Source organism: Suricata suricatta, chromosome 3 (genome assembly GCF_006229205.1).
Source record: "Suricata suricatta isolate VVHF042 chromosome 3, meerkat_22Aug2017_6uvM2_HiC, whole genome shotgun sequence".
In the NCBI taxonomy this organism is placed as follows: domain Eukaryota; kingdom Metazoa; phylum Chordata; class Mammalia; order Carnivora; family Herpestidae; genus Suricata; species Suricata suricatta.
Genome location: NC_043702.1, coordinates 121,904,719 through 121,929,080, shown reverse-complemented (window position 1 = coordinate 121,929,080; position 24,362 = coordinate 121,904,719). Strand labels below are relative to the sequence as shown.

Below are 24,362 nucleotides of genomic sequence, written 5' to 3'. Positions count from 1 at the left end.
CTCTTGTCAAGTGTCATATTGCACCCTCCAACTGTCTAAGCCTTGTGTCCTTTTTTAATCTAGTTGAACACTGACTTTGAACCAGAAATAAAATGTCTCCTACTCTCCTGCCTTTGGCTTGTCCAGTTTGCTCCCTTTAAAAATCTTGTCCTTCCCCAAATTACTGACAGTAATGACTAATGCTGTTATTCTCCATTTTGTTAACTTTGGGCCAATTTGATCAAAAGGGTTATAAAAGTATTTAGAAGCCTAACATTTTACGGATATGCACAGATATGACTCAAATATATTACACAAGAATGAGGAAGGGGGGAGTCCTTCAAATGTTATCATTTATTTCAGGTTCAGAAATACAGCTTCACATTTTCACAATAGGTACATGTGACCTTCAAGAACAATACAGGCTTGAGAAACTTGCTTCCAAAATTCCATTCACAGAGTCCATCCATATATCAGCATTAAGAAATCATGAAAGTGCCAAGAAGACAGTGGAACGTATTCTGGCTCAAATTAATTAAAGAATCAGTAGAGACGGTTAAGATTTTGCTTCTATACACTGCTTGCTCATAAAAACGCAAAAGAGGAATTTGATTCAGAAAAGGGAGAGAAAAGAAACAAGCAAGCAAACCAAAGGCTATACATATGAAATTAAATATAAATCAAGTAATGGTGAAATTTCTGGTTGAGAAGAATATTTTTTTAGTCAAACTGGCAGCAGACAATGCAAGAGGTTGACAGAGTAATTTTTATCCTAATTTTAAAAACATTACACAATGAGCAAAGTTGAAGGAATTCAAGGGTAAAAATTAAAATGAATGCCTTGAGCTGAGCCATGTGTGAAACTCCAGACCAGAGAGGTGAGCAGTTTCACCAGTATACCAGTATGAACAGGTCTTACGACGAACAGGAGACTCTTCTTTGAGTTTCCTCTCTCTTGCTCTCACACATGCGCATTCTTACACATATATACAGATAGCAGAGTATATACTACATGTTTCAAAATATTCTTCAAGTTTCACAATACAGAGCACCACGCAATTTTAAGCATACCAGCTAGACAGGATGACTTAAGATTATCTAGAAGACACATTTGAGCTTTTAAGAAAGGAGTGAGTGATCTAGTGAACTAATTATCGTTTTTCTACAATCATCTAGCTTTATTCACATTAAACTCTGAGCTCACAGGTAGCAGTCCTCTTGGTGAAATGATATAAAACACTAGGCTTGAGTCTCATATATTATCTGCTTTCAGTGGGTTGCACAGTTCAGAGACTTACTATTTAGGTTTTATTCTTAATGTTAAGGAGATTATTGTCAACTTCAAATACTTATCTTGTTTACCAAATAAGAAATGTTTACCTGAAAAAGGGGATGGGAATACCTATCTCTGAAGTATTAAGTAACTTCTTCCTTGCATTTTTAGGAGATTTACTCAGAAAAGTCCATTATTTTATTATTTTGGTGTATCTCTCCACTTTATTTTTTGACATTGACTATAGAGGAAAAAAATAACTATATAGGCCAATTTAGCTTTTTAAGTTTCAGCTCAGCAATCCAAGAATAATTTATAATTCCAATCAGAGATCTTAAAAGTTTCCAGATCTTACAATATATTTGGCAAAGGTAATTTCTCAGATAGCAGTGCTGTAGATTTAGATCCAAATGTCTGTGGATGTTATTCTACCGTGTTATGGTGGCAATTCTGAGCTTTGTGCCTCTCCTGGAAAAAATTTTGTAGGCCTCATGTATGTTAATGACAGTTACAAGAACCAGTGTTACCACATATTATGGCAGACCCTTCAAAGTGAGCTCTTGTATTAACAGTTTAAAAAATATATTCATACCCACACACACAAAGCACATGTACACATAAATATTTACACCCATACAGAGTATATCTACACAATGCACAAATGATCACACACATGCTTATGGCCTTTTAACAAGTGCTTTGAAACCTACCTACCCAAAGAGGCACAAGACACATGTACTTACAGAAATGAATTTACCATGTATATACTGTACACACAGAGACACATGCATAGAAAATATGTTTGTACACAGAAAACATCAACATTGATCACATACTGGTATTAGGTCCCATTTCATATTTGAGAATTATGGCTACAGTGTATACTAAAAAGTCATAAAATTAATCTATATGACTACGTTTGAATTCTAAGTATAGAAGGCGTATAGTTATATCACAGGAACTGATTTCATTATAATGTTTTGGAATAGAACAAGTTTGTGTCTGAACAGATAGGCAGTTTGCTACTAAGCAGACCCTACTGCTCCTCTGTGTTATAAATGACAGCTAAAATTAATATTCAGAAGAGTAATCTCGGTAGACGACTTCTGGAAATGCAATATATCTGTCCTAAATCAATACTATTTCAATAATCTGTCCACAATTGAGTAAACAGTTATTCCAATGAGTCAATAAGCATGCAAGGTTTAGCATGTGACAAGAAATGATATACCTATCAAACAAACATACACAGTTTATTTTTCCAAATCCTAAAAATACTGTTATGTTTTATTTGATTATGCTAGGCGTCTATTGTGTAGACAACATCAGAGCAATCAGTCAGGAGGAAGCTACACAAAAGATGAGGGGTGCTAAGGAAAACTCTTAGGAAGCTCATTAGGCTACATTCCCACCTTAAGGCCTGGTATCAATGCACTCTCCCCACATCTTAGAGCTTCCGAATCCATTCACACTGACATCTTTCAGCAGGATGCAAAACCTTGGGGACATGGTATTCAACTAATCACATGACACAGTAGTGCAGCAAACCGAAAGTATTCTCCAGCATGACTTCTGAAATTCCAGGGGAAGCTGGGTTCTGTTAGAAATAACTCAGAAGTAAAAGAACAAAAATGTGCCTACGAAGAGAGACAACTGGGACAGTGAAACTGTAGGATTACAATCTGGGAGCAAAAGCCAAAGACGACAAATGCCATTGTTTATGACTACATAAGATCAGTGGAAAGAAACTTGGAAAAACATCTCCAATTTTCTTTGACATGGTTTGTGCTGATCTAAGAACACTCTAGTGGTTATCCACAATATTTTCCTTTAACAGAAGGAAATTTTTGAAATACAGCAAAATGCAAAACCACATTTAGCACAAAGCCAACCCCTGAAGTATATAATCCCTTAGCTGCCTATTTTACAGAATTCAAAGGAAGAAGCAAAGGGAATCCTAAAAAGAGGGAATTTTATGAAAAGACCTCACTGTAGATAATTTGTTTTACTACGGACATTTACTTAACACATTTCCATTTAGCTGCAGCTATTTTAAAAGTACTCTGTATCTTGCACATCTGTTCCATTCACAAAGAGTTAAGATTTTTTTCAAAAGAGAAAAAAAATGTGAGAAGATTTTTAGGGTGGTGTTCTTCATACAATCACTTGTAACTGAAAAGTTGAAGTGTTCTTTTTGTAAATCTTGTATTCTCTGATTCTTGCCCATTATAAGTGGGCTAGCCCTAACCCTTTAGAATAACTTCAGAACAATGCCATTCAACTTGGCAAGTTCTCTTTTTAATAATGGTTGAAAGTTTTTACTTCATAGTTTATGGGTGTCTGCTTTGGGCATAAACTACACAGGAAATTAAAGTTAAGTTAACATACAAATCATGTTTGCTGCTTTCAAAGGGAGACATTTCAGTTGGTGAAATCTGATTTACTTCTGCAGAGTATGAAATAGTGCCATGGGACCCCATTCTTCAGTGAGTCCTTGCTCTGCTGTCTGGGAAAAGTTAACAGACAGGATTCCACTTGGCTTCTGGCTGTTTCCTACATGCTTATCATCTGGTCCTACACAGTCCAAAACTCAGCCTCAAGACTGAACTATTAACCCCCAAGCTAAACTGATTTTGTAAATTTTAGAAATGTTAGCATTTGCCAAGTTCCTTTAGATTTCAATGTCTTTATACCATTTTTTTTTTAGAATGACCTGAATAGAGACTCTGAAGTTGTACAACTGTAAAAGTGTGAGCTCTGCTCTTAAACTGTGGCATCTCTTACTAGACGACTTTTATTTTCATTTTAGGGCCCCCTTTAACCTAACCTAGTGGTTATCCCAGAGTGAGGCTCAAGATCTATTAAGCCTAGAATGGCTAGGAAGTTACATTAAACAGGTTTTAAAGGGAGGATAAATTCTTACATGAAGGAATTACAAATTAGCATAGAAAGAGAGAAAAATGTTTGTTCCAACCAAATAAATAAATAAACTGGAGTTAGTGTCAAAGTGTAGTTAGCCAGGCCTAAAATTAGATCAGTAAGAAAATTAAATATGTTCCATGTCAACCTTTACTGTAACCTAAAAAGAAGTGAATATATATATATATACATATGCAAATAAAGAAATTACATATTTCTAGACACTCACTTCTAGAGATGTGAAATTTTGCTTCTTCCTTGAACTCTGAAACTAGCCAAATCTACTAACCAACTACCAAAAAATTAAGCTTTGATTCACTGTTAAATATGCTTCCAGCATGAAGCAAAATACAGTGGTAAGAGGAGAAGCTCTCTAGAGCAAGCAATGCATTAACTTTTCCTTTGCAAACTACTTTGTGCTTCTGGAAAAGTTTTATTCTTAAGGAGTCCTAATTAAAAAAAAAATCACTTCCAAGCAATCTTATGAAGTAAAGCAAAAGGGAAGAGGATAGATCTATAATAGGTAATTATAGAGTAGGAGGAAACATTAATAATAGACAACATAATTTGTGTCAGCCAAAACAAAATGTGGGAAACTAAATATGTATGGCTTAGTCTAAGCCCACCCTCTCATAGCTTTTAATAATTATACTTAATGGGCTACCTGGTGGATAACCTGGGAACTTGTCCAAAGCAATTTCAAATATATGCCAGGGTAGGCAATCGGTCCTCCACTACCGGGCTGCCATATAAAGCTACCCTGGGTCAATACAACATATAAAGCCTCGCAGGGTTAGCAGTTTTCAAGAGTCAAACTCCAAAAGTCTGATACACCATGAGCGAAGAAGATGAGCGATAATGCATTAGTAAAACTGGTTACTTGCCTACTGATGTCCACACATGCGACTACTCATGATTTACTGATCAAATATGGTGCTTTCGCATTAATTCATTAGTAATTAATTGCCATGCCAGACACTTCGTTTAGTCTAACAGGGAGGATTCTAGTGGACGGATTATAGTGGGACGAGTTGGTGATGGGGGTGGCCTCCGGCTAGAAAGAGAGAAAGACAAAAGTAAAGAAACGAGTAGAATCGCTAGCAGAGGCCTGTCCCAAAGACGCTGAGAAAGAGTCGCGGCGCGCATGCTCATGCACAGACAGGCTAGCAGGAGAGGTTGCCATCTGTAATGATTTTAACATTGTCCCCTCGCATTCATCCAGCAGTTTTGAACAAGAATAAACTATTTTTTCATAAGCAAATCTTTCCCGAAACTGAAGCTGTGCCTCCCAATACAAAACAAAATAATGATAAACAAATCATCGAAAAGCCACCTGAAACATACGGCTCGTTTCTTAGCCAATAAGGAATGATTACATAGAGTGAACTGTGCTCTGTGATGCCTACTCCAGGAACTTACAAGGTCTATTAAGCTTTCAGGGAATGCTGGTTTTTGAATTTTTATTTCCTTTTCAATAATATTCTGCCTCCTTTTTCTTACTGTCAGACTGTTTAGTTATCACTTCTCATTGCCTCCAGCAGTAGCTTTCTCCAATTTCTTCTATATTTTACTTCTAATTTGAAGGGCACTAGAAAATCAGAGAATCGAGGTTTTACAATAAGTGTAATAGGCTCAGGATGAGTATTACTTGGTTTCTGGTTGCTCATGGTGTTTCGGAGGTCGGCTAGGTTGCCAAATAAACTCTCGATAATGAAATATTACTGTATGTGAGAATCTCAACATTACCGAGTAATAGTCTTCATTTCCTGAACCCCTATGTTTACTTCGAAGTGTAGTGACAAACTTTGTGTTGACTTGATTTTGTATGTGGTACCGTGGGGAGTAATTTTTATAACTAGCCAAATTCAACACATTCTACAAAGCTAAACCTTTCTTCTTGATAAAACCCTCCCATTGATATTTTTTTTTTCCAGAAAGATCCCTTCTGGAAGTATCGTCATGTCGTGCAATTTTTTCTGCATTGGAAACACTAGCATGATTAAATCAAATGTCCCTTCTCAGGTATGAAGAAGTGGAGATAAAAACTTAAAGAAAACAATTACAAAATGTTTAAAAATCACAAAGCTATGAAATAAAACTAGACAGTCAAGGAAAAAATAAAAGCAAAAGAAATATTGTTGATTAATGGTATAAATAAATCACTTAGGCACAAACTCTTAGACCGTGGCAGAGTTCTTTTTGGTTCCTGAACCTGAAAAACGTTCAAGAGGCTTTAAAGGAAAGATTTCCTTGGGAAGGTTCATTCCCACTAACCTCTTATGCTAGTCTTATCATTAGGCAGGCACTCTATTTTATTTATTTTATTAAGTTTATTTATGTATTTTGAAGGAGAGAGAGGAGTGAGAGAGAGAGGAAAAGGCAGACAGAGAATCCTGAGCACCTGCCTTTCCACTAGCGTACTGCTCATTTTCATTTAAAAGGGCCATATTTACTTAGCTTATGTCCTGAGTCTTGAACCTGCATCATTTTCTCCTTTGATGTGAAGTTTCCAGAGGCCAGAGGTCACATCCACTTAACTGGCCTCATACAGCGCTGAGCGTGATATTACATGTAATTACGTTCTCAGTGCTGGTTTTTGTTCAACTGCTAGACCTGCTATCCATCCTTCAAGACTCGCCTCTGTGACGTCTTCTCTGACCGACCTCCCCCTATCTTGATAGAGTTGCTTCGAAAGCATCTCAGCATATTTCTATTTACAACCGTCACACTGAATCCTAATTAGGTATATATGTTTACCTCCACTGATGAGAAATGGACTGCGTCTCACTCATCCTCCTATTCTTATAGGGTGTGCTTATCATTCAGCCACTGAACAACTAACACTGACAACTGAATAAAGTAAAGTTACCCCTAGAAGTAAAATGCAATTGATAAATACAGGGCACCCAGGTGGCTCAGTCGGTTTAGCGTCTGACTTCAGCTCAGGTCACCATCTCATGGCTTGTGGGTTCAAGACCCCCGTGGGGCTCTGTGCAGATAGCTCAGAGCCTGGAGCCTGCTTTGGACTCTGGGTCTCCCTCTCTCTCTCTGCCCCTCCCCCTGATAGCATTCTGTGTGTGTGTCTCTCTCTCACAAAATAAATAAACTTAATAATAAATTTAAAAATAAAAAAGAAGCAACTGATGAATGCTCGTGGTATTCATTGATCTTTACTTGACATAAAGGTATTTGTTAGTCAATCACTGCTGCTGCAGAGAGGAAAAAAAAGCTACAGTGACATGTAGGATTTTGACCCTAGGAAACGCTGTTAACTATAACATATTTATTCAGTTCTTTCATAGATGTTTGGAATAACCGTTAAAAAATAGGCCTCCTGTCCTCAGCGGGTTTGATAGTCACATAACCCATAGAAATGCATTCTTAGCAATTAAGCAGTTCTGGGAGGCAGGGAGGGAGTTAGCCAGAGTTTGAACTTGAAGAAAGGAAACTCTACCAGAAGATTCAATAATGGGTTGGACTTAATTAAGGGATTTTCAAAAAAGTGAATCTTAAACTTCAAATTCAGTGAGAGGCAGGAAACGACATGGCGTGATGGGTTGGTAACTGTTTCCTGCATGCATGATAACTTGGACCAAGGATGGTAGCTCAGAGAGAAGGAATACAAGCAAAGTTCTCTTCTGATCCTTTTGTTCTTGGCTGAACTGTCATTCCTCAGTCCTTCCTGACCTTCTTGTACTTTCCAATCACCCTGCCCCAGTCACTTCATGATATTTGTGTATTTCATAGCACTTTATCCTGTTTGTAATTATTATTTATCTACTAGATTATTACCTCTGGTTCCTAATAAATTCCTTAAGAGCAGACACCACACACATATTCTGTATTTATTATAAATATTCAGCATTTAGTGTAATGTGATCAGAAGGCAGTGAATACACTGCCAGATCAAAGAAAATAGATCCAATGGGGCCAGGAATAGTTTGGAGGTTTATCGGATGCTTTTATTTGAAGCAGTGAGTTTCTGCTGATAGAGTACTAGATCTGAAGTCAGGAGACATGGGTTCTAGCTCCAAATGCCAATTTGTATCTTCACTAACCACCGGAAGTTCTCTAAGCCTGAGTTTCCCCATCACAGGCACAGGAGACTCAGACCAGATGATCTATAACATGCTTTCTAGTTATATATTGCATCAAAATTTATTTTCAATGAGGTGGACTGCATTATGCTGCATGCTTTTTAAAACTCAGAATCTATTCAGAGTGGAAGATGGGTAGGATAGACAAGTAAGCCAATGGTTTTTTACTATCGCACCCCATCTTAAGTGGAAAAAACAGGGGCAAATATGATTTCAACTGCAACATATAAAACTTGTAAGATGTAAGAGGATGCAGGTCTATAATGAGGGTATAAGAAGCTAGAAATTACATGATGAGGATGAAAGGGAGGAGTTCAATGGTGGGGACAGAGGATGGAGAGATTTAAATGTTCCAATGGCCCAACTGCTTCTCAATGATCTTATGGCCAGTTCGGGGCCATGCTGAGAGACCAATGAATGGCAATGGGCAAGTGCAGAAAGGAAGCAAGACAGAACACTAGAGGGACACAACTGTCTGCTCTCCACTGGGACTTTCGTTTGTCTTTTCTTGTCAAATTTGCAAGATCTTTGGCTCATGGCATGGTTTTTAATAAAGAAATCAGGAGAATCTCTCCATTATGAGCTCTTTAAAAGCATCCTTTAGGGCCTTGCGTTAAGTAGGCACTGCATACCTGTGTGGTGAATCAATGACTAAAAGGATGAGGGACAAAGTTTCCATCATGTTCTCTCAAAATAATTATGACATTTTTAAAATATGCCCCAATTCAGGTTAAAGTACCCCATATGTGTACTTAGTAATTAAAAATCCTGAAAGAGCCCCCTCCCCTCCCTTCTAGAAGGAATGGGCATCCTTTTATTTCTAAAACAATAAAACCGTACTTAGAAAGCCATTCAGGAGGAGCATTAAGTTGTTCAGTGTGATTTTCTTAATAAGCGATGCTGTTTGCCAACCAGAAATGCATTTAAGGTCTACTGTTAACATCCATTTCATTGGTCTACTTCCTAACCATTCGAAGGGTTTCCAAAGACATTCACCTCATAAGACAGTTTGTTTTGGGCAAAGCAAAATTACTTGTTTTGTACCAAATTTTGCTCAGTTGCTTTGTTTAGTGATGGGCTTCATTAAGTAACCCATTATATTGAAGTGGGCATCTTGCATCACTTAGTGTTTATTGAAACACTGTGTTGTGTGTGGGCGGTTTATGGTTATGATAGAAGAGCCATGTTTCTGCTTCCAAATCAAAGGGAAAGACGTAATACTTGTAGTAGTTGCGTTTGTAGCTGCAGGGATGAACTTTTTACAGTCTTTTGGACAATGATAATTTTTGGAAGAAAGTCCAATGCTCATGCAGGGCGGACAGCATTGAGGGAAGGGGTGCGCTGGGGACTGGCTTTACTGATGAGGGAGAAGAATGTATTATTCGTCTTACTGTCTCAGTCCTCTTTTAAGAATGGAAGAACTAAAATTTCATCTGCTCTGCTTTGGGTTAGTCATTTTTGAGTATTCATGATGTGAGGCCTATCTTGACACGGTTTGGGGGAGAGGTCTATAAAGCAAATTGCTTTGGTGCAGCGTGTGGGGTGGTGGTGGAAATGACTGTTCTTCTCGTTTCTTGCCACCAGGTACCATAACACTGGTTGTTGAAATGGCTGGTCTTTCTGTCCCTGCCTTTATTCCTTGTTGGGGTGGAAGTGGGAATTATGAGACTGGTAAATGTATAATCCAGTCTGGGTCTACTTAACTCAGTTTCCTTCCTTTTCTACGTGTAAACCAAGATTTTGTGACTCCCAGGCCAGATTCTTCTTACTGGACAGTTACATTAGCATGTGCTCAGGCAATGGTTCTCAAATTGGACCATACATCAGAATTCCCAGGTGGGCTAGTGAAAACTGAGATTGCTGGGTACCACACAGTGTTTCTAAAGGGGTGAGATGTTTCTAGCAAGTTCCTAGATGGTGCTGATGCTGCTGGTCTTGGGACCAGGCTCTGAAAACTGTTGTTCTAAGATGTAATAAGTGATTTTGGTTTTGCTTTATTAGCAATTCAATTCATTTGCCAGATAAAGTATGGGCAAAAAGAGAAAGTACTGAAAAAAAAATCTTAAGAAGGATGAAGAAGTGATTGTAGAAATACTTTGATACATTTAAGAATTAGATGTAAGCATGGGTCAGATAGGTTTTAGGTTTCTTTTGTAAAGACCAAGATACTATATACAATGGTAGTTTTCTTGTTAGTCATCACCAGAAGACTATACTTGCTTAGGGAAGCTTGTATTTGCTTATGAAAATGGCAGTGAGAGCAGAATATAAGCATTCCAAATTGTCATCTTTGGAGAGCGTATGACTGAAAACCAACCTAAGTTAGCTAGATGAACCTCCTCCCCCGCCCCCTCAAAAGGAAAAAGAAACCCTAAAAAATATATACAAACATTAACATATCTAGAGGAATGAGATCTTCCTACCAGGGTAGTATTTGCACAAAAAAGGGCATGCAACAGGCTTCTTTATACCACAAGTTCTAGTTATTAAATATAATTGAGGCTTTAAAATACATCTGTCTCAAAAATTCAATTTACATAAAATTACATATTACACGTAATTACATTAGGATGATGGGAGTGTTACACATCCCAGGTTTCTAGGAGCCACAAGGATCTGATACCAACTTGCCCAACTTGTTTCTCTTATTGATGAAACAGGTAAAAAAAAAAAAAACCCACCTTTTTTTAAATGAAGGGTTTTGTGTACTGAACCATAAGAAATAAGGCTCCATCTGACAAATTACTTAATAGAACAAACAAAAACTGCATCTGAGTTTTCTAAAATCATAAAGAGCACCTCCCACAGTGGGCTCTGCTGGGCTCGGCTCTAAAGCAGCCCCAGGCAAACAGCTCTGGGGGGATCAGCTGAGCTGGGGGCTGCCCAGTCTCTCTCCCTCGGGAACTGTGATGCCTTATTTCTCCAGGATCCTCCAGAATTACTTAATCCTTGCATTGTTTTTCAAAGTTTAAGGCAGGTAGGTATATATATAGTTTATATAGTTTATGATCTGAATGGCATTAATAAACTTCCTATGAGCCACGATTATTCTTTATCTGCTGACAGCTCTCCCCTTCACCTGCACAGAGCAGTGTCCCAACCAGCAGTTCGGTGTACACTTGGATGAATGAATACACCAGGGACAAATCAGGAGAGCACCTCTGGGTGAAACAAAATGGCAACTGACTACAATCTTCCTCTTGCAAATGTCTGCGCTACTGGATTATGAGACACAGTATTTTAAACACAGTTGTGTTTGTGCTTTGCTTCTTATTTGGAGCATTTACTACCCAACAGATTTTTACATATCTATAAGCTGTGAGGCTGTTTTGAAAAAAATGCTACAATGGTCAGGATATCGAGCACATGGAAGATAATAGTTTGAAATTTATTATGAAAAACAATATAGGCTGCTATCCAGCATATTTTTGGCCTTTTCAGCTTTAGTAACACAATGAGCCAATATTGTCCAAGAATAGTTTACAGTAGATGTTGGAAAGAACATAGAACTTGGAGTCCACTTAAAGGATTTAAGAATTCTCTAATATGATTCGTGCTACAGATTAAAGCCAGTTTCTTTCCCCTGTGAAAATGAACCCATGATTTTATAACATATGTCATTGGGAAAGTATGAATTGGTTGATGGAATCTGAAGTAAGAACATAAGGGGAAAAATAGTCCACAACTGTTATTTGATGATATAAACATCTAATATCCTGTATGAATTAGTCTCTGAGATAAATGGTAATTATAATCTCCCTCCCCACATGGATTTGTTTCATAGGGATGGTAGAGATATGCCCATTTCCATGGTTCCAGCAAAAAAATGGCTTAAAGGATGATTTGCCCACATTAACTCTGCTCGGTTTGTGATTTGTAATAAAGAATTTTATAATAGCATTCAGGCAAGCACGCTTTTTAATAGAACAGAACAAGAGAGAAAGTGTTCGTGTTTAAATTGTTTTTTAAAGTACACTAAATATTGGGCTAATTCCAAAATAAATTTTGATCAAGCGCGGCGCATCAAGTCATTTGTGTTCTTTCACTCCCCAGTAAGCCCTGCTTGTGTGCTACGTGCTGTGTTGAGTCAGACGTACAGAAGCATAATCACTGCCTAGGAGTTTCTCTTCAAGATGGGGAGAGAGAGACGTAAACCGTGGCAACAGTGTAGGGTGCTGAGTGCTCTGATGAGGCTGTCCCGCAGGAGCTCCAGGGGCACCTGGAGTCTCAGCCTGGGACTGGAAAGGTGGGGGCTTAGAAGGGCTCCCAGGAAACACGAGAAGTCAAGGTGACTGGCAGAAATAGGAAATAGTGTGTGTGAAAGAAAGCTAGAAAAAAAAGCACTGCCAGTTTGGGAAGCCAAATGTTGTCATGTTCTTTATCACAAGTGTCAAAATTCCTTGTTTTGCTTTGAGTCCTTATTCATAAAACAGAGAACTTGGAGGGTTTGGGGTTGTATTACACTAGGATTCCTTAAAAGCATTACTTCTGAGATAGAAAAAAAAACATGTTTTGGCCTCTGTACCGTATCACTGATAACAGAAAAGCTGGATGGTGGGCAAGACTAAGAGATCCGCAAAGAAGCAGCAGGTAAGAGGAACACAGTGGTAAGAGAAAGGATGTGTTTGAAAAGAGTTTTACAGGCACATGGCTATTGAATGAAGTTAGGCTGTGTCCCTTTGATGATTTTCTTCCATTTCTCTTCCTTTCTCTCTCCTCTTTCCTCCCTCTCTCCTCTCTCTCTCTCTCTCTCTCTCTCTTTTGAGAAATCCCCAGAGATCTCCAAGAACTTACATGATGTAGAAACTTGGTGGGCACAACTATTTCTAACCCTCTTCTCCCTGCCCCCCCATCCCCACCCCAGGCTCCAGGGGAAGGGGTTGGCCAACTCTGCCACTTGGGGGCAGGAAGGGAGGTTGGGAAGGAGGTGCTAAGAACCAGCTACTGGGAGAGGCAAACGTCCACTTCTGAGATGAACATTCCTTTGTCACCGCAAGTCAGTGAGAAGAGGAAAAAGAAGCAAGGATGTCCCCACGTGACGTGACACTTTAAATCTCTACGTCTCTGTGATAAATTTGTTTCTGGTTTGGACAGACAGAAAAGACTTTTTGTCCCTCTCTGATAGAGGACAAGAGCCTCGCAGGCATGCTTATCTGACTTGGGGCCTTACCTCAGAGAGGGCAAATATGTTACTAGAGATATTGATGGAAAAGTTAACTTCCTAATTCTTTTTATTTTAGTAACCAACCAACCAAACAAACAAACAAAACCACCCACCCACCCACACACACACACACACACACACACACACACACACACCAGAGCTCAAGGAATTTGAAGACTTAGGGATGATTTCTGCTGCACCAGTGTTTCATTTCTGCCTGACCGTGACACCTGGTGAATTAAAAGGCCAGTTGTAAAAGCACTACATGATATTTTTCTGGCCACTTGCTTCTGTTAAGTCCAAGTGGCGGAAATGGAGACAAAGAGTTACTGGTTTATGCATTACAATCCCAGTGATTTAAAAAAAAAAAAAAAAAGGTCCAGCAGGAGGAGCTCTAACATGCCTTAGAGTCCAGATTTTAAAAACAAAACCGTTTAAAGCAAACAGGAAAACAGAGAGGCAGTGTGCCTCACAAGCTGCCGAGTCAGTGAACAAATATGTGACTAAGTCCAATTAAATGGTTAGTGCGTAGTAGCCCAGGGATGATCCTGGCGGACACAGCGGCCAACATTTCCCCTTCCACGAGTCTCGTTCTGATGCAGCTAGACGGCAATTGATCCGTGGTGCTCGCTTTTACAAAAGAGGGAGCAAAAGGCCGATTTCTAGGCAAGTCTAGAAGTAATTCTTTTCCTCCTAAAGTGTCACACTGTTTGTAAACGATTCTTTGACGCTGGCTCAAAAACTGCCTTTAAAAACAGTATTTTTATCAGTGGCTGAAGGTACCACAAAAACTCCCAAATGTTCCATCTCCTTTACGCAGTGGCTTGATGGGTGCCTTTAATTTTTTTTTTTAAATGAGGGAAATGCGATGTTTGTAAAAATTGGTGCTAAAAGGGCAAGGAATCATATGTCCCCCGGGCCATGTAAAGAGTCTGCAGAAAGAATTATAGCTTTCTAACACACGCACACACATCAACTGGAACACAAATAATTTACTCAAGAAAACAGTGAAAAGTATATGAATTTAACAGTTACAGGATTTGAGGGGTAAGCCTTTCTTTCCATCTTGCACAGTGCTTCGGGAGTGGAGTGGACGAGCGGCAGAGAGGATGGTCAGAGTTACTTAACCTGAAGGAAACTTTCAACCAATCCCTTTTAATCTACTGCCAATAAGAAGTCAAACTTTTTGTTTTACACCTTAATGGTACACCCACATTTAAAAATTTTATACAAGCTTCTACAGAAACTTTAACTAGACCAATTCAGACCAAAAGTCACTAAATAAAGCTAGTCTAGACGGAAAAATCTATGAAAACCATATGTCTTTTAGGCATCTGTCTTAAAAAACTGCCATCATCCTGGAGAAACAGTTCACAAAATATGCTGTTAGGAAAACCCTGCTGTAATGACCACGGAGCTGTGCTTACGCAGACGGCTTGACTTGGAGAAAGTAAAGCCAACGTGTTTACAAGGGAAAGGCTCTCATTTCTACATACTGTAAACATCACTGGAAGGACAGGCAAAGGAAGATGGGATTTATATTCCCATTATCTTAGAAGGGATCAAAAGAGTTAGTTTTGTTCCTCCATATTCCTACAGAACGTTAGACCAAGGGATCTCAAAGCCACTCTGTTCTCACTCACAGAAAACTGTTTTGGATAATGTTATACGTGGATGAGGCCAACGAACCAGAACATTTTCTTCTGATTATTACCTCATCCTGCTGGCCTGCCAAACACAGTGAGAAGGCAGGTGTCCGACATTAGTAACTAAAGGAAGACTGTCCTGTATCATTGGATGTAGGGCCCACCTGAGACACAAGGGAACTTGAGGTTGAGGTACAAAGCCGGAGTACAATGAGAATGCAGTACAGAGGAAGGTTCTAAGACCTCGGTTTTCTGATTTAATATTGCTTTCTCAACTGCAGACAGTGGTCAGTGCTGCCTTCATTGTTCTGGCTTCGTAGTTCTCCCTCTCAAAAGGCACATTTAATAAGCAGCATGCAATCCATAGGAAAAAGAATAGAAAAGCAAGCTTTAATGATAAAAAGAACAACATTTTAATGGGAAGCTGAACAGTCTATGGAGATTATGAAAGTATTTATAAATTGCAAGGACTCCTGTGATGCTCACGAGTATTTTCCTCTGGCTCAGCAGGGAAGGGGACTTTGGAACAGCCCAGTAACAGTGGCTATTGGCATGAGTGCCCCTGTGTCATTCAGTCACCTAGAGGACGGTGAACAAACAATGTACATCAAATGGCTCATGTGGAGGAAAGGCCCTGGGTTGGAGGAGGCGAGTATGGTACAGAAGAAGGACATTTATAAGATGCTGTCAATTATACACCAAAGTTTTAAGCAAAAAAGAGAGGCATTATTTCAACCTGTTTATTCAAAAATACTGTGCTTTTAAGTGAGTTTTTAAGTATTAAGATGGTAACGGGATCATTGAGAGTGTCTGGAATATTGAAAAGAATCAGGTAATCATATCAACATCCCTCGCTACAGATTCCTACACCTGCCGGGCATTTAAGGTTAATCAGTGTGATGACGAGTCCCAGGGATTTTTGTGGCCTGTCGGCGTCAGTCCTGAGCACTCTGACACCATCGTCGAGCTCAAACTAGAAGTTTGCTTTTTTTCAAATAATACGTGTAGCATGAATTTTATTTTGACTTAAGACTCAGATATGTAGAGGGAAATGACTGCAGTGGTTTCTCTAGTTAACACATTCACTAATGTTTCCTTAATATTCCACCCCAAGAGGCAATAATTAAGGTAGGGTTTGCCTCACATGAAGTTTTATTATTTTAGTTATGAAAATATTTTCCAGCACTACCAAGAAGCAAAAAAGAAATTCTAGTTGTGTTAAAAATAAGTAGACATTTTCCTCAGGTTTTATAGCTTTTCCTCCGTGAATGGTGGTCTAGAGGAGGAGCAGTGTATAGACTTTCTGGCAGAGTCCCTTGAGCATGATGCTAAGGGTAGATTTATTTGAGGGAAAAATTTCATTCACTTTTAAAATTGGCTTTGAGCAATCCTATATAACCTTAAATATATATACATGGTACCGAATATATCTTATATAAATATCCATGCCCAAGTGACTTTCATGTTAGAACTTTTCTGGGCTGCAAAAGACCTTTGAAAGTCTTTCTCATCTACTCTCATAAGAGGTCACATTCTAGATCAAGGTCCTCTATACTGACCAAGATAAATTTAGATAATGCTGCCTCATGGAAATCTGGAACAAAATATACGTCGTATTTACGTGGTGGAGACAACTGCTATATTGGACTGTAAAATGCAATCACTTCCCAGGTCATATTTAAAACCACCTGGGGCCTTCTTCTCAGACAGTCTTACTTCCTCTTGGTTCTCAGCCCTGCCACGGAAGCCTGGGAACTCTCGTGTGGCGGTGTGTCTAGTTAGTGGTTATCCAGGTCTTCTCATTAGTCTCTCTCTCCTTCTCAAAGGAAGCAGGGAAGAAATGGAGCTTATTTCTATTTATTTTTATTCGAAGTTTATTTGTTTACTTAGAGCAAGAGGAAGAGAGAGAGTGCACAAGAGCGGCAGAGAGAGAGAGAGAGAGAGAGAGAGAGAATCCCAAGCTGGCTCCACACTGTTAGAGCAGAGCTCGGCGTGGGGCTTGAACTCATGAACTGTGAGATCATAGCCTGAGCTGAAATCAAGAGTCAGATGTTTAACCAGCTGAGCCACCCAGGCACCCCAGGAATGGTGCTTAATTCTAAATTTTATATTAACTTGCACATTTACTAGGTTCTCAGTATTTACACTACATCCTATTTTTTCAGTGTTGAAACTAATCCCAATGAGGGGATTAGTTTATGACTTTATGAAGATTTGGAACTCTCCTTATGTCTGAGCAATTGCAGTCAAGAAGGCCCAGCCTTACCATTGACCATGAGTGATTGAGAGTATTGCTATTTGCCATTTTGATTAACCATTTTTTCTGATCTTAGGAGGGAATGTGTTGTCTCTACAGTTCATGTGAGCTGATCATTTTGGCTGGAGCACAGGAATGGACGTTTCCTAGTGTTTATGGGAATCATTAAAAAAATAATTCCAGAAATGAGAGCACGCGCTAGTTGTGGTTTTGCTTATCATGTGGCTCTGACGCCTGAAAAGCAGCCAGAAGGAAAAGTACCATCCACAATGAGGCTGCCTAAATACTTTGTGGCTTTAGACTTTGCCCTACGTAGGAGTTCTTCTCTTTTTGATCAGAGTTGCCAAGTGATCTCAACTTCATGTGCAGGTAATATGGCATCAAAACACATATAGATTCTCTCAAACCCAGTGTCCTTCCAACACTCTCCTGTCTCCCCCACACTTAAAAATAACCGGCCAGACCAAAAGTGTAATATTCTTTTGGCAACAGCATTTAGTAAGCCAGATGGATTTCATTTGGCAACTAAAGGGTGTAAATATGTGTTTAGCTTCAGAGGTTCCCCTAGACAATGGTTACAATATGTTGGCTCTAGTAAGCTAAAGGATTTCAGTGTTGGGCATTTAAAAATTCTATGTTTAAGCAGCAATAAAGTTATGACAAGCAGACAAAAGCCATCAAACCCTCAGCTAAGTCCTCAACTCCCTTTCTCATATTGCTGGGGGTAAGCATTTAAGGCACCCTCTGAGTGAAAGACGCAGCATTTACAATTTCGTGTTTAATTTCCTGGCTGTTTATCAGCTAAAGCACCTCGTAAGCTAAATTTCACTTCTAATCTTTCACAGTAGCTGATAAGTCAGAGGGGAGGAAGAAGGGCCCAGCAGCTCACAGCCACGAATCATGGCTCTTTCACCTCTACATGTTATCCAGGCAATGCACTCCGAGAATGCGCTGTCCGTGCTATGAAATCTTTGAGGCTGCTGAAAAACATGCCATCTACCCGGAGCTGTCTGCCCGTGAAGGATTTCCCTGGGAAACCACTGCTCTCTCACAGCGAAGGAGACAAAAGGGGGCATGATGAAAGAGAGCACTAGCCTGTGTGCGTCTGTCTGCTTCTACTGGGTGGAATTCGCTTCTCTTTTCCTTTTCTTTTCTGCTCTGTTCTTTTTTGAGCTGACATCAACTTGTATATAGGAACATTCAGCAGACTCCAGTCTGTGACGGTTTGCTGCTGGCTGGCCACAGGAAGAATAATCATCATTTACTGTGCAGTTTTCACTGGTCAGTGGCTCCTGTGCCAGACTCCCGTCTTGGGTGTCTTCCTCTAACAATCAGGTGAAACCCAGGGCAGGGCCGGGGATCTTGAAACTCAGAAAGGCTTTCCCTGCAATGGCTGGCGCTTAGCATTTCAGAACCCCAGAGAGAACAATGACAGAGCTATTTGCTATTATTTGTGATGGGATGTGGAAACTGTTGTATTTGGTTAACTTGATGCCAGTTACCACTGGGCTAACAGTGGCATATTGTTATATTTACCACTGCCTGCAGCCTGTCTGCATTTATGTTGCTTGTATTTTGTCTGATGTGGATCCTTCCTTCTTTTCTTTTTTCTTCTCTCCTCCTGCCACACCGGATGTTTGGAAAAGTAAGATAGGGGACGCATCGAAAACAGAGAGGCAGGCTGAAGTCCACCTCGACCCCTCTGCCAAACTCCCAGCTTCTGACCTTCCGAACACTCGCAGTGCTGGTCTGGGCCTCCCCTACACCCGTCTTTCGCACTGTGGCAGGATGGAGATGTTTGTGTAAAGTAGACTCAAGTTTGCTAGACCCAAGAAGGAAACCACCCCACTAATTTTACCATCACTTAAATCAGGTTGAAACTGAGACTGAAGAATGAAAAACTTTGCCATTAACCATCCATTCACCTCAGTGGAATATTATGTTACAACCAGAATCGTTGTGGAATTTGAATGATTTTGATGGGATAGTTAATTGAGGGGCTTAAATTAAATGCAATATTTTATTTAGTGAACAGCTTATGGCCAAATTTCTGTTTTCATTAAAATATATGAAGCATCATGACAACTCATGTTAAACCTGCAACAAATTATTAATTACACTTAGGATGTCAGTAACAAATTTTCTAACACAGCAGCCTCATGAAATGCATTAAGCATTAAGAATCAGAAAGAATACCTCAAAGTTATTTCTATTCTTGGCAATGTTTTTTGCTTAACTTTTAAATCCAGTTGCTAAAAATAAAAACTGTTCCCTGAAAAGTCAGACTACCTAATCATATTTATTTGTTCTTTAAAAGGGCTGAAATCAGAAATCACCAGGCAAATTCATCATTTGTCCAAATGACACTCAGCTGCTAAGAAAAGTCATACTTTTAGAGGGCTCTTGGAGAGGGAGCAAATCGAGATGTTTCCAGGCCATGACTGTGGGAGAGTCAAACACAGGCTAGTCCCCAAAGTCGCTTAATTGTCCATGTCCCCTGAACCCATGACTTCAATTCTCAGCAGCTTCATCCTTCATGGCACCAAACCTTCATGTTAGGGATGCAAAGACACACGTATAAGAATCGTGCGTTTGTCCTTACTCAAAATTTGGGGGACTGGCTGAAAAACAAAACAAAACAAAACAAAGAGACCTTCTCCCTAAGTAAAAGGGATTCCGTGTCAACTGCCAATAAATCAACACATATGTAAAAGAGATCTCGCACAGCCATGTATCCACATCAAATGTCTGAAATGAGATTAAATTGTAAAGAGAACCAAATGGCTGGTACTTCCTTAAAGACCATGAGTGCATCAATTATCTCTTTATGTAGAGGGGATTATATATCTTTTGCCATGGTTGGTTTAGCAGTGAATTACGGAGAATGTGGGGCTGGAATGAGACTCTAAAAGTGCGCCATGTCAAGTTGGGGGAAATGAGTGAGTGGTGGGATGGGTCTGAGTGGGAAGCGCCGTGGTAACGCTGGTGCTTCTCCAGGGCTGTGTGAGCAGAGCAGGGTGCCGGCCGCACTGTGGAGCTCATCAGAGAGCCCTCTGATGGAACAGTTCTCCGTTTCCATCTTGTGTTTCTGTCATGTGGAGGAGTTGGGGTAAAAGCCAAATCGTTTCCTATGATTCAGCTTTGCCATTTTTAAAAGACACCATCAGACTTGGTGACAAAGGGGGGGTTAAAAGAATGTACTTCAGTTTTTCAATATATATATATTTAAAGAGAGGACTGAGTGATGAGGTAAATGAAGTTTGCTTTTCCTTGGATAGAGACCCTTCCTCCCACCTTATCCTCTTTTGACTGTTGCAAAATAGCTTAGTCCAAGGAGAGGGGAGAAGACAAATGAGTAAAATAATGCCAGAATCAGCTGTTGCCAGGAAAAACACACTCTGATTCAGTTAATTTGTCCTGTTAATGTCAAAGGCTGTGATTCCCAATGAACTAATTTTAAGAAGCTGTAACTGAAAATAGCTACATCGGCCCTAAAGTTAGTATTTGATGGAGATTGGGATCTTCAAGGAAGAGAATAGGGCCCCTAAAGACGTGGCGCTGTCTGCTTAGGAACGTCTTGCTAAACAAGAACACGACTGGCTGGGATTTTCAAATTGGGTTTTAGCCCCTTCAGCGGAGTTGAAGGGGGCAGAAGGGGGGGCGCGAGAGGAGAGGGGGCAGGCCAGATATTCTGGCAGTAGAAAATGTTCCACAAATCAGATGTGTGTACACTCAACTTACTAATGACAGAAGCATCCCTACTGGTGAGTCTCTCTGGGCCGGAGATGCTCCCCCAGCTCAGGTGGAAGTAATTAAAACAGGCCTGTCTTTTGCAGTATTTCCAGCTTCCTCACTGAGAGCCTCCATGCGCCTAAACCAGAACAGCTCCAGCAGCTGAGGAAAGCGGGGCCCAAAACGACTCCACCCGCCTCTCTCCTTCCTCTTCCTTTACGTTGGAATGGAAAGATACAATAATTAAAAAAAAAAAGCAGACCGCTCATGGTTTCTGTCCAACTGCAAGTGCTTTCATTACCTCTGAATAGGGTGAAAATGAAAGTATATATGCTCTTAAAAGGCAAAATCATAACTTGCTAATGAAGTCGCAAATCATCCAGAAGAAAACTATGAGCAGGCACATGCTGGATGGCAGAATCTGTTGCCTCGGAAAGTTCAGTTATTGCCTTTGTAATGTTAAAGCCCAACAGGGAGCCGGCGGGACACGGCTTGTACTGTCTTGTCACGTTATGAGTTTCTGGTTTCAGATAAAAGACCAAAAAGGGCCCTTAAGAAAGTAAAGAGCTAGGAAAAAAAAAATCAAACTTCCTTCTCGGAAAGCTAAGGGTTGTTTTCCTGGAGATGACGGATAATGGCATTTCAATTTTTTTCTTTTTCTATTTTTTTTTTTAGTTTTTAATAGAGAAAGTGGAGGCAAATCATAGAGGGAAAAGAATATATAAATAAACAGAACAAGGTGAACTTTCAACAAGAGCTTCCTCAACTTTTTCTTTCATTTTTTCATCTTTGTTGTCTCTCTTTTTCTCTTTCTTTCCTTTTTTTTTTTTTTTTTTGAAATCTTAAACCCCATTTCTGGCTTGCATTTGGTAGGATTCCTGCTCTGGCTTTTATTAAAAACAGACTTTATGTGGTCAGAATTCTTCATCTAAAGCTAAACTTTAATAGGCATAAGGATCCTGACTGAGTCTTTCTTGCTCCCTCTCAGGTGACCCCCCACCCCCCCACAGGGGTTTCCCTCCCGTTGTGCTGAACTGGCCTGAAACTTGAAGGCTCAGCACAACTTTCCTCTTTTGCCCTGAACTCTCATTTCTGTTTTACATTTGAGGCTCTTTGCAAGGCCAGGGCAAGTTAGATCTGGCTCCAAGCTGAGAATATTCTAGAAAGTTTGAATAACATAACTGCCGTCCTATAAATTCCCCAACACAGATACATTAAACCTAGGGGTTCTCCTTCTCTAGCGCCAGCTACCAATCCCTGCCTGCTAACTCGTGTGTGCAAGCGTGGCAACACCAAAAGCGACTCCGTCCCACTTAACAAATCAATTTAGCACTCAACAGTATCTCTGAAGGGTATTGGCAGGCCAGCTTATCTGAAACAAAGAGGTAAAAAAAGCCAAGCGAGCAAACAAAGACATGCACGATCATTCCTGAGGGAAGGCGCCGCCAGGTTGCTCAGGTTCCTTCTCACAGCGAAACAGACAAAACAGCCAGCTCTCCAAGGAACGCCTGTCCTCCCACCAACGCCCTTGCCCGGTGGCCTCCATACCTTCCTAGCACAATGGCAGACACTTTCCCAGTCAATCTGAGGTTTCCGAAAACAGTAATTTAATCTGATTTGCAGTGAGGCTCAACATTGATATTTTTAATTTATTTTTTACATGGAAGCTTTGAAATACTGTAGCACAGTGGTTGTCTCAAGGGGAGGAGGATTTTATACCCCACTCCCCACTCCCCAGACACACTGGCAATGCTGGGGGGGAGTACCGCTGACATCCACCGGGTAGAGGCTCCGATACTGCAAAACACACTAAAATGCACCGGACAGCCCCCCCCCCCCGCCTGCCCCCCCGCCAAGGAAAATGCCAGTAGCACCGAGGCTGAGAAACCCTGGTATTGTGGTCAGGAGACTGGGCTCTGGAGTCGGACTGCTTGGGATTGAAGCCCAGCTCCACTAGGGTCTGGTTGAGCAGCCTTGGGCACGTTGTTTAGAACTCTGCGCTTCATCTGTAAAGTGCATAATAACCTATCCTTTTGGGTTGCTGTGAGCAGTAAACAAAAATGGACCTACAAAGCACTTAGGACAGTGCCTCGCATCCACTGAGAGCACAATAAATATTAGCTAGTGCTTTTACTATTATCGCTAGAAATTTAGCTGAATTCCAACTAAATTATAAACTGAACCTATTTTTGAGAAAAAAAAAAAGTAAGTTTGAGAGCACACATACCCTTTCTGATTGGGACCAAAATGAGAACACCCCTAACAACCACGGTGCTTTACAGTTTATCAGGCTCTTTCAAACACCTCCTTTCACGTGACGTGGGCAACGACCTTGCTGAAATCATTCCTCTTTCATAGATGGGGAACCCCTAGCTCAGAGTTTAATGACTTGCATGAGGTCTGTGGCAACCAACGTCTTTTGATTCCACATCCCCTGCTATTCCTGTGACACCACCCTTCGTTTAGGTGTTTAAGATGGCCCTTCTCTTCATTTCACCCAACAGCCTGAAGATCAAAATAAACATAAGCCCCATAATCAGAGGGTGAGGTGGCTCAGGCCTCAGGTGGGAGGAAGTCACTTCTCTTTTATGGTACATGCATAGTAGGGTTTTCCTTCATAAAGCATACACACAGTTTAGTCCTCTGAATCGAATTTTTTAAAAAATTAAATGTATGGGCTAATGTTCTTTCCTTTTCAAATTTCTGATGTTAAGGAAAAAAAACTTCCTAATTCCTTCTGTTTTCAAAATCTCTAATTACACACATTGCACACATTTGCTGTAAATGCACAAAGCTGAGACTAAGTTTCGTGTACTTATTCACTATTTCGTTTCGCAAGTAAGCCTGAAATATTTGCTTACATGTGCCAAAATGCATTATTCAAATGTCCAATGTTCCAGCTCATGTCTGGTTAGTGACTGCACCCAGCAATCATCGTGTGTGTGAAAATTTCTATCTTTAGTTAAAAAAAAAATTGAAAACCAATCAGCCCCGTTTTTACTCAAGCTACTTTAAAGTCAATAATACTGGGTTTAAACGCTATAGTTCAGGGGGGAGATGGATCATATTCCTTTAAGTGAGTGGTTTTCTAGAAATCTTCAGTAATAGGGAAGGCAAGTCCTTAGCTCCTGATACTCTCCGGACCCATGGAGCACACAGCTTGCGTTAACCCGGCCACAGCTCTTTCCTCTCAAAGTGCTCTCTGGGTCTACAAACAGCTGCCCAAACATCATTCATTTGGACCCTGCTTTCTGTGGCCCCACGAAGTGTGTGCCAGTTGATAGAGGAGAGGTTT

At 40.2% G+C, this 24,362-nt stretch overlaps 1 protein-coding gene across 7 annotated transcripts in view; it reads right to left on the bottom strand.

Annotated features, from left to right (window-relative positions):
* The window catches only part of DNM3 (dynamin 3), a 561,021-nt gene that overhangs the window by 4,292 nt on the left and 532,367 nt on the right, over window positions 1-24,362 (bottom strand). For 4 of the 7 annotated variants that reach the window (XM_029935043.1, XM_029935044.1, XM_029935045.1 and 1 more), the window contains one exon: window positions 315-5,225. The exons of 1 other annotated variant lie outside the window; for it this stretch is intronic. In XM_029935043.1, the coding sequence (XP_029790903.1) occupies window positions 5,156-5,225 (70 nt within the window). In that variant the 3' untranslated portion in view covers window positions 315-5,155. Of the gene's footprint in view, window positions 1-314; window positions 5,226-19,341; window positions 19,957-24,362 lie in introns of those variants that run through there. 2 more of the 7 variants (XM_029935049.1, XM_029935048.1) reach the window with 2 other exon arrangements.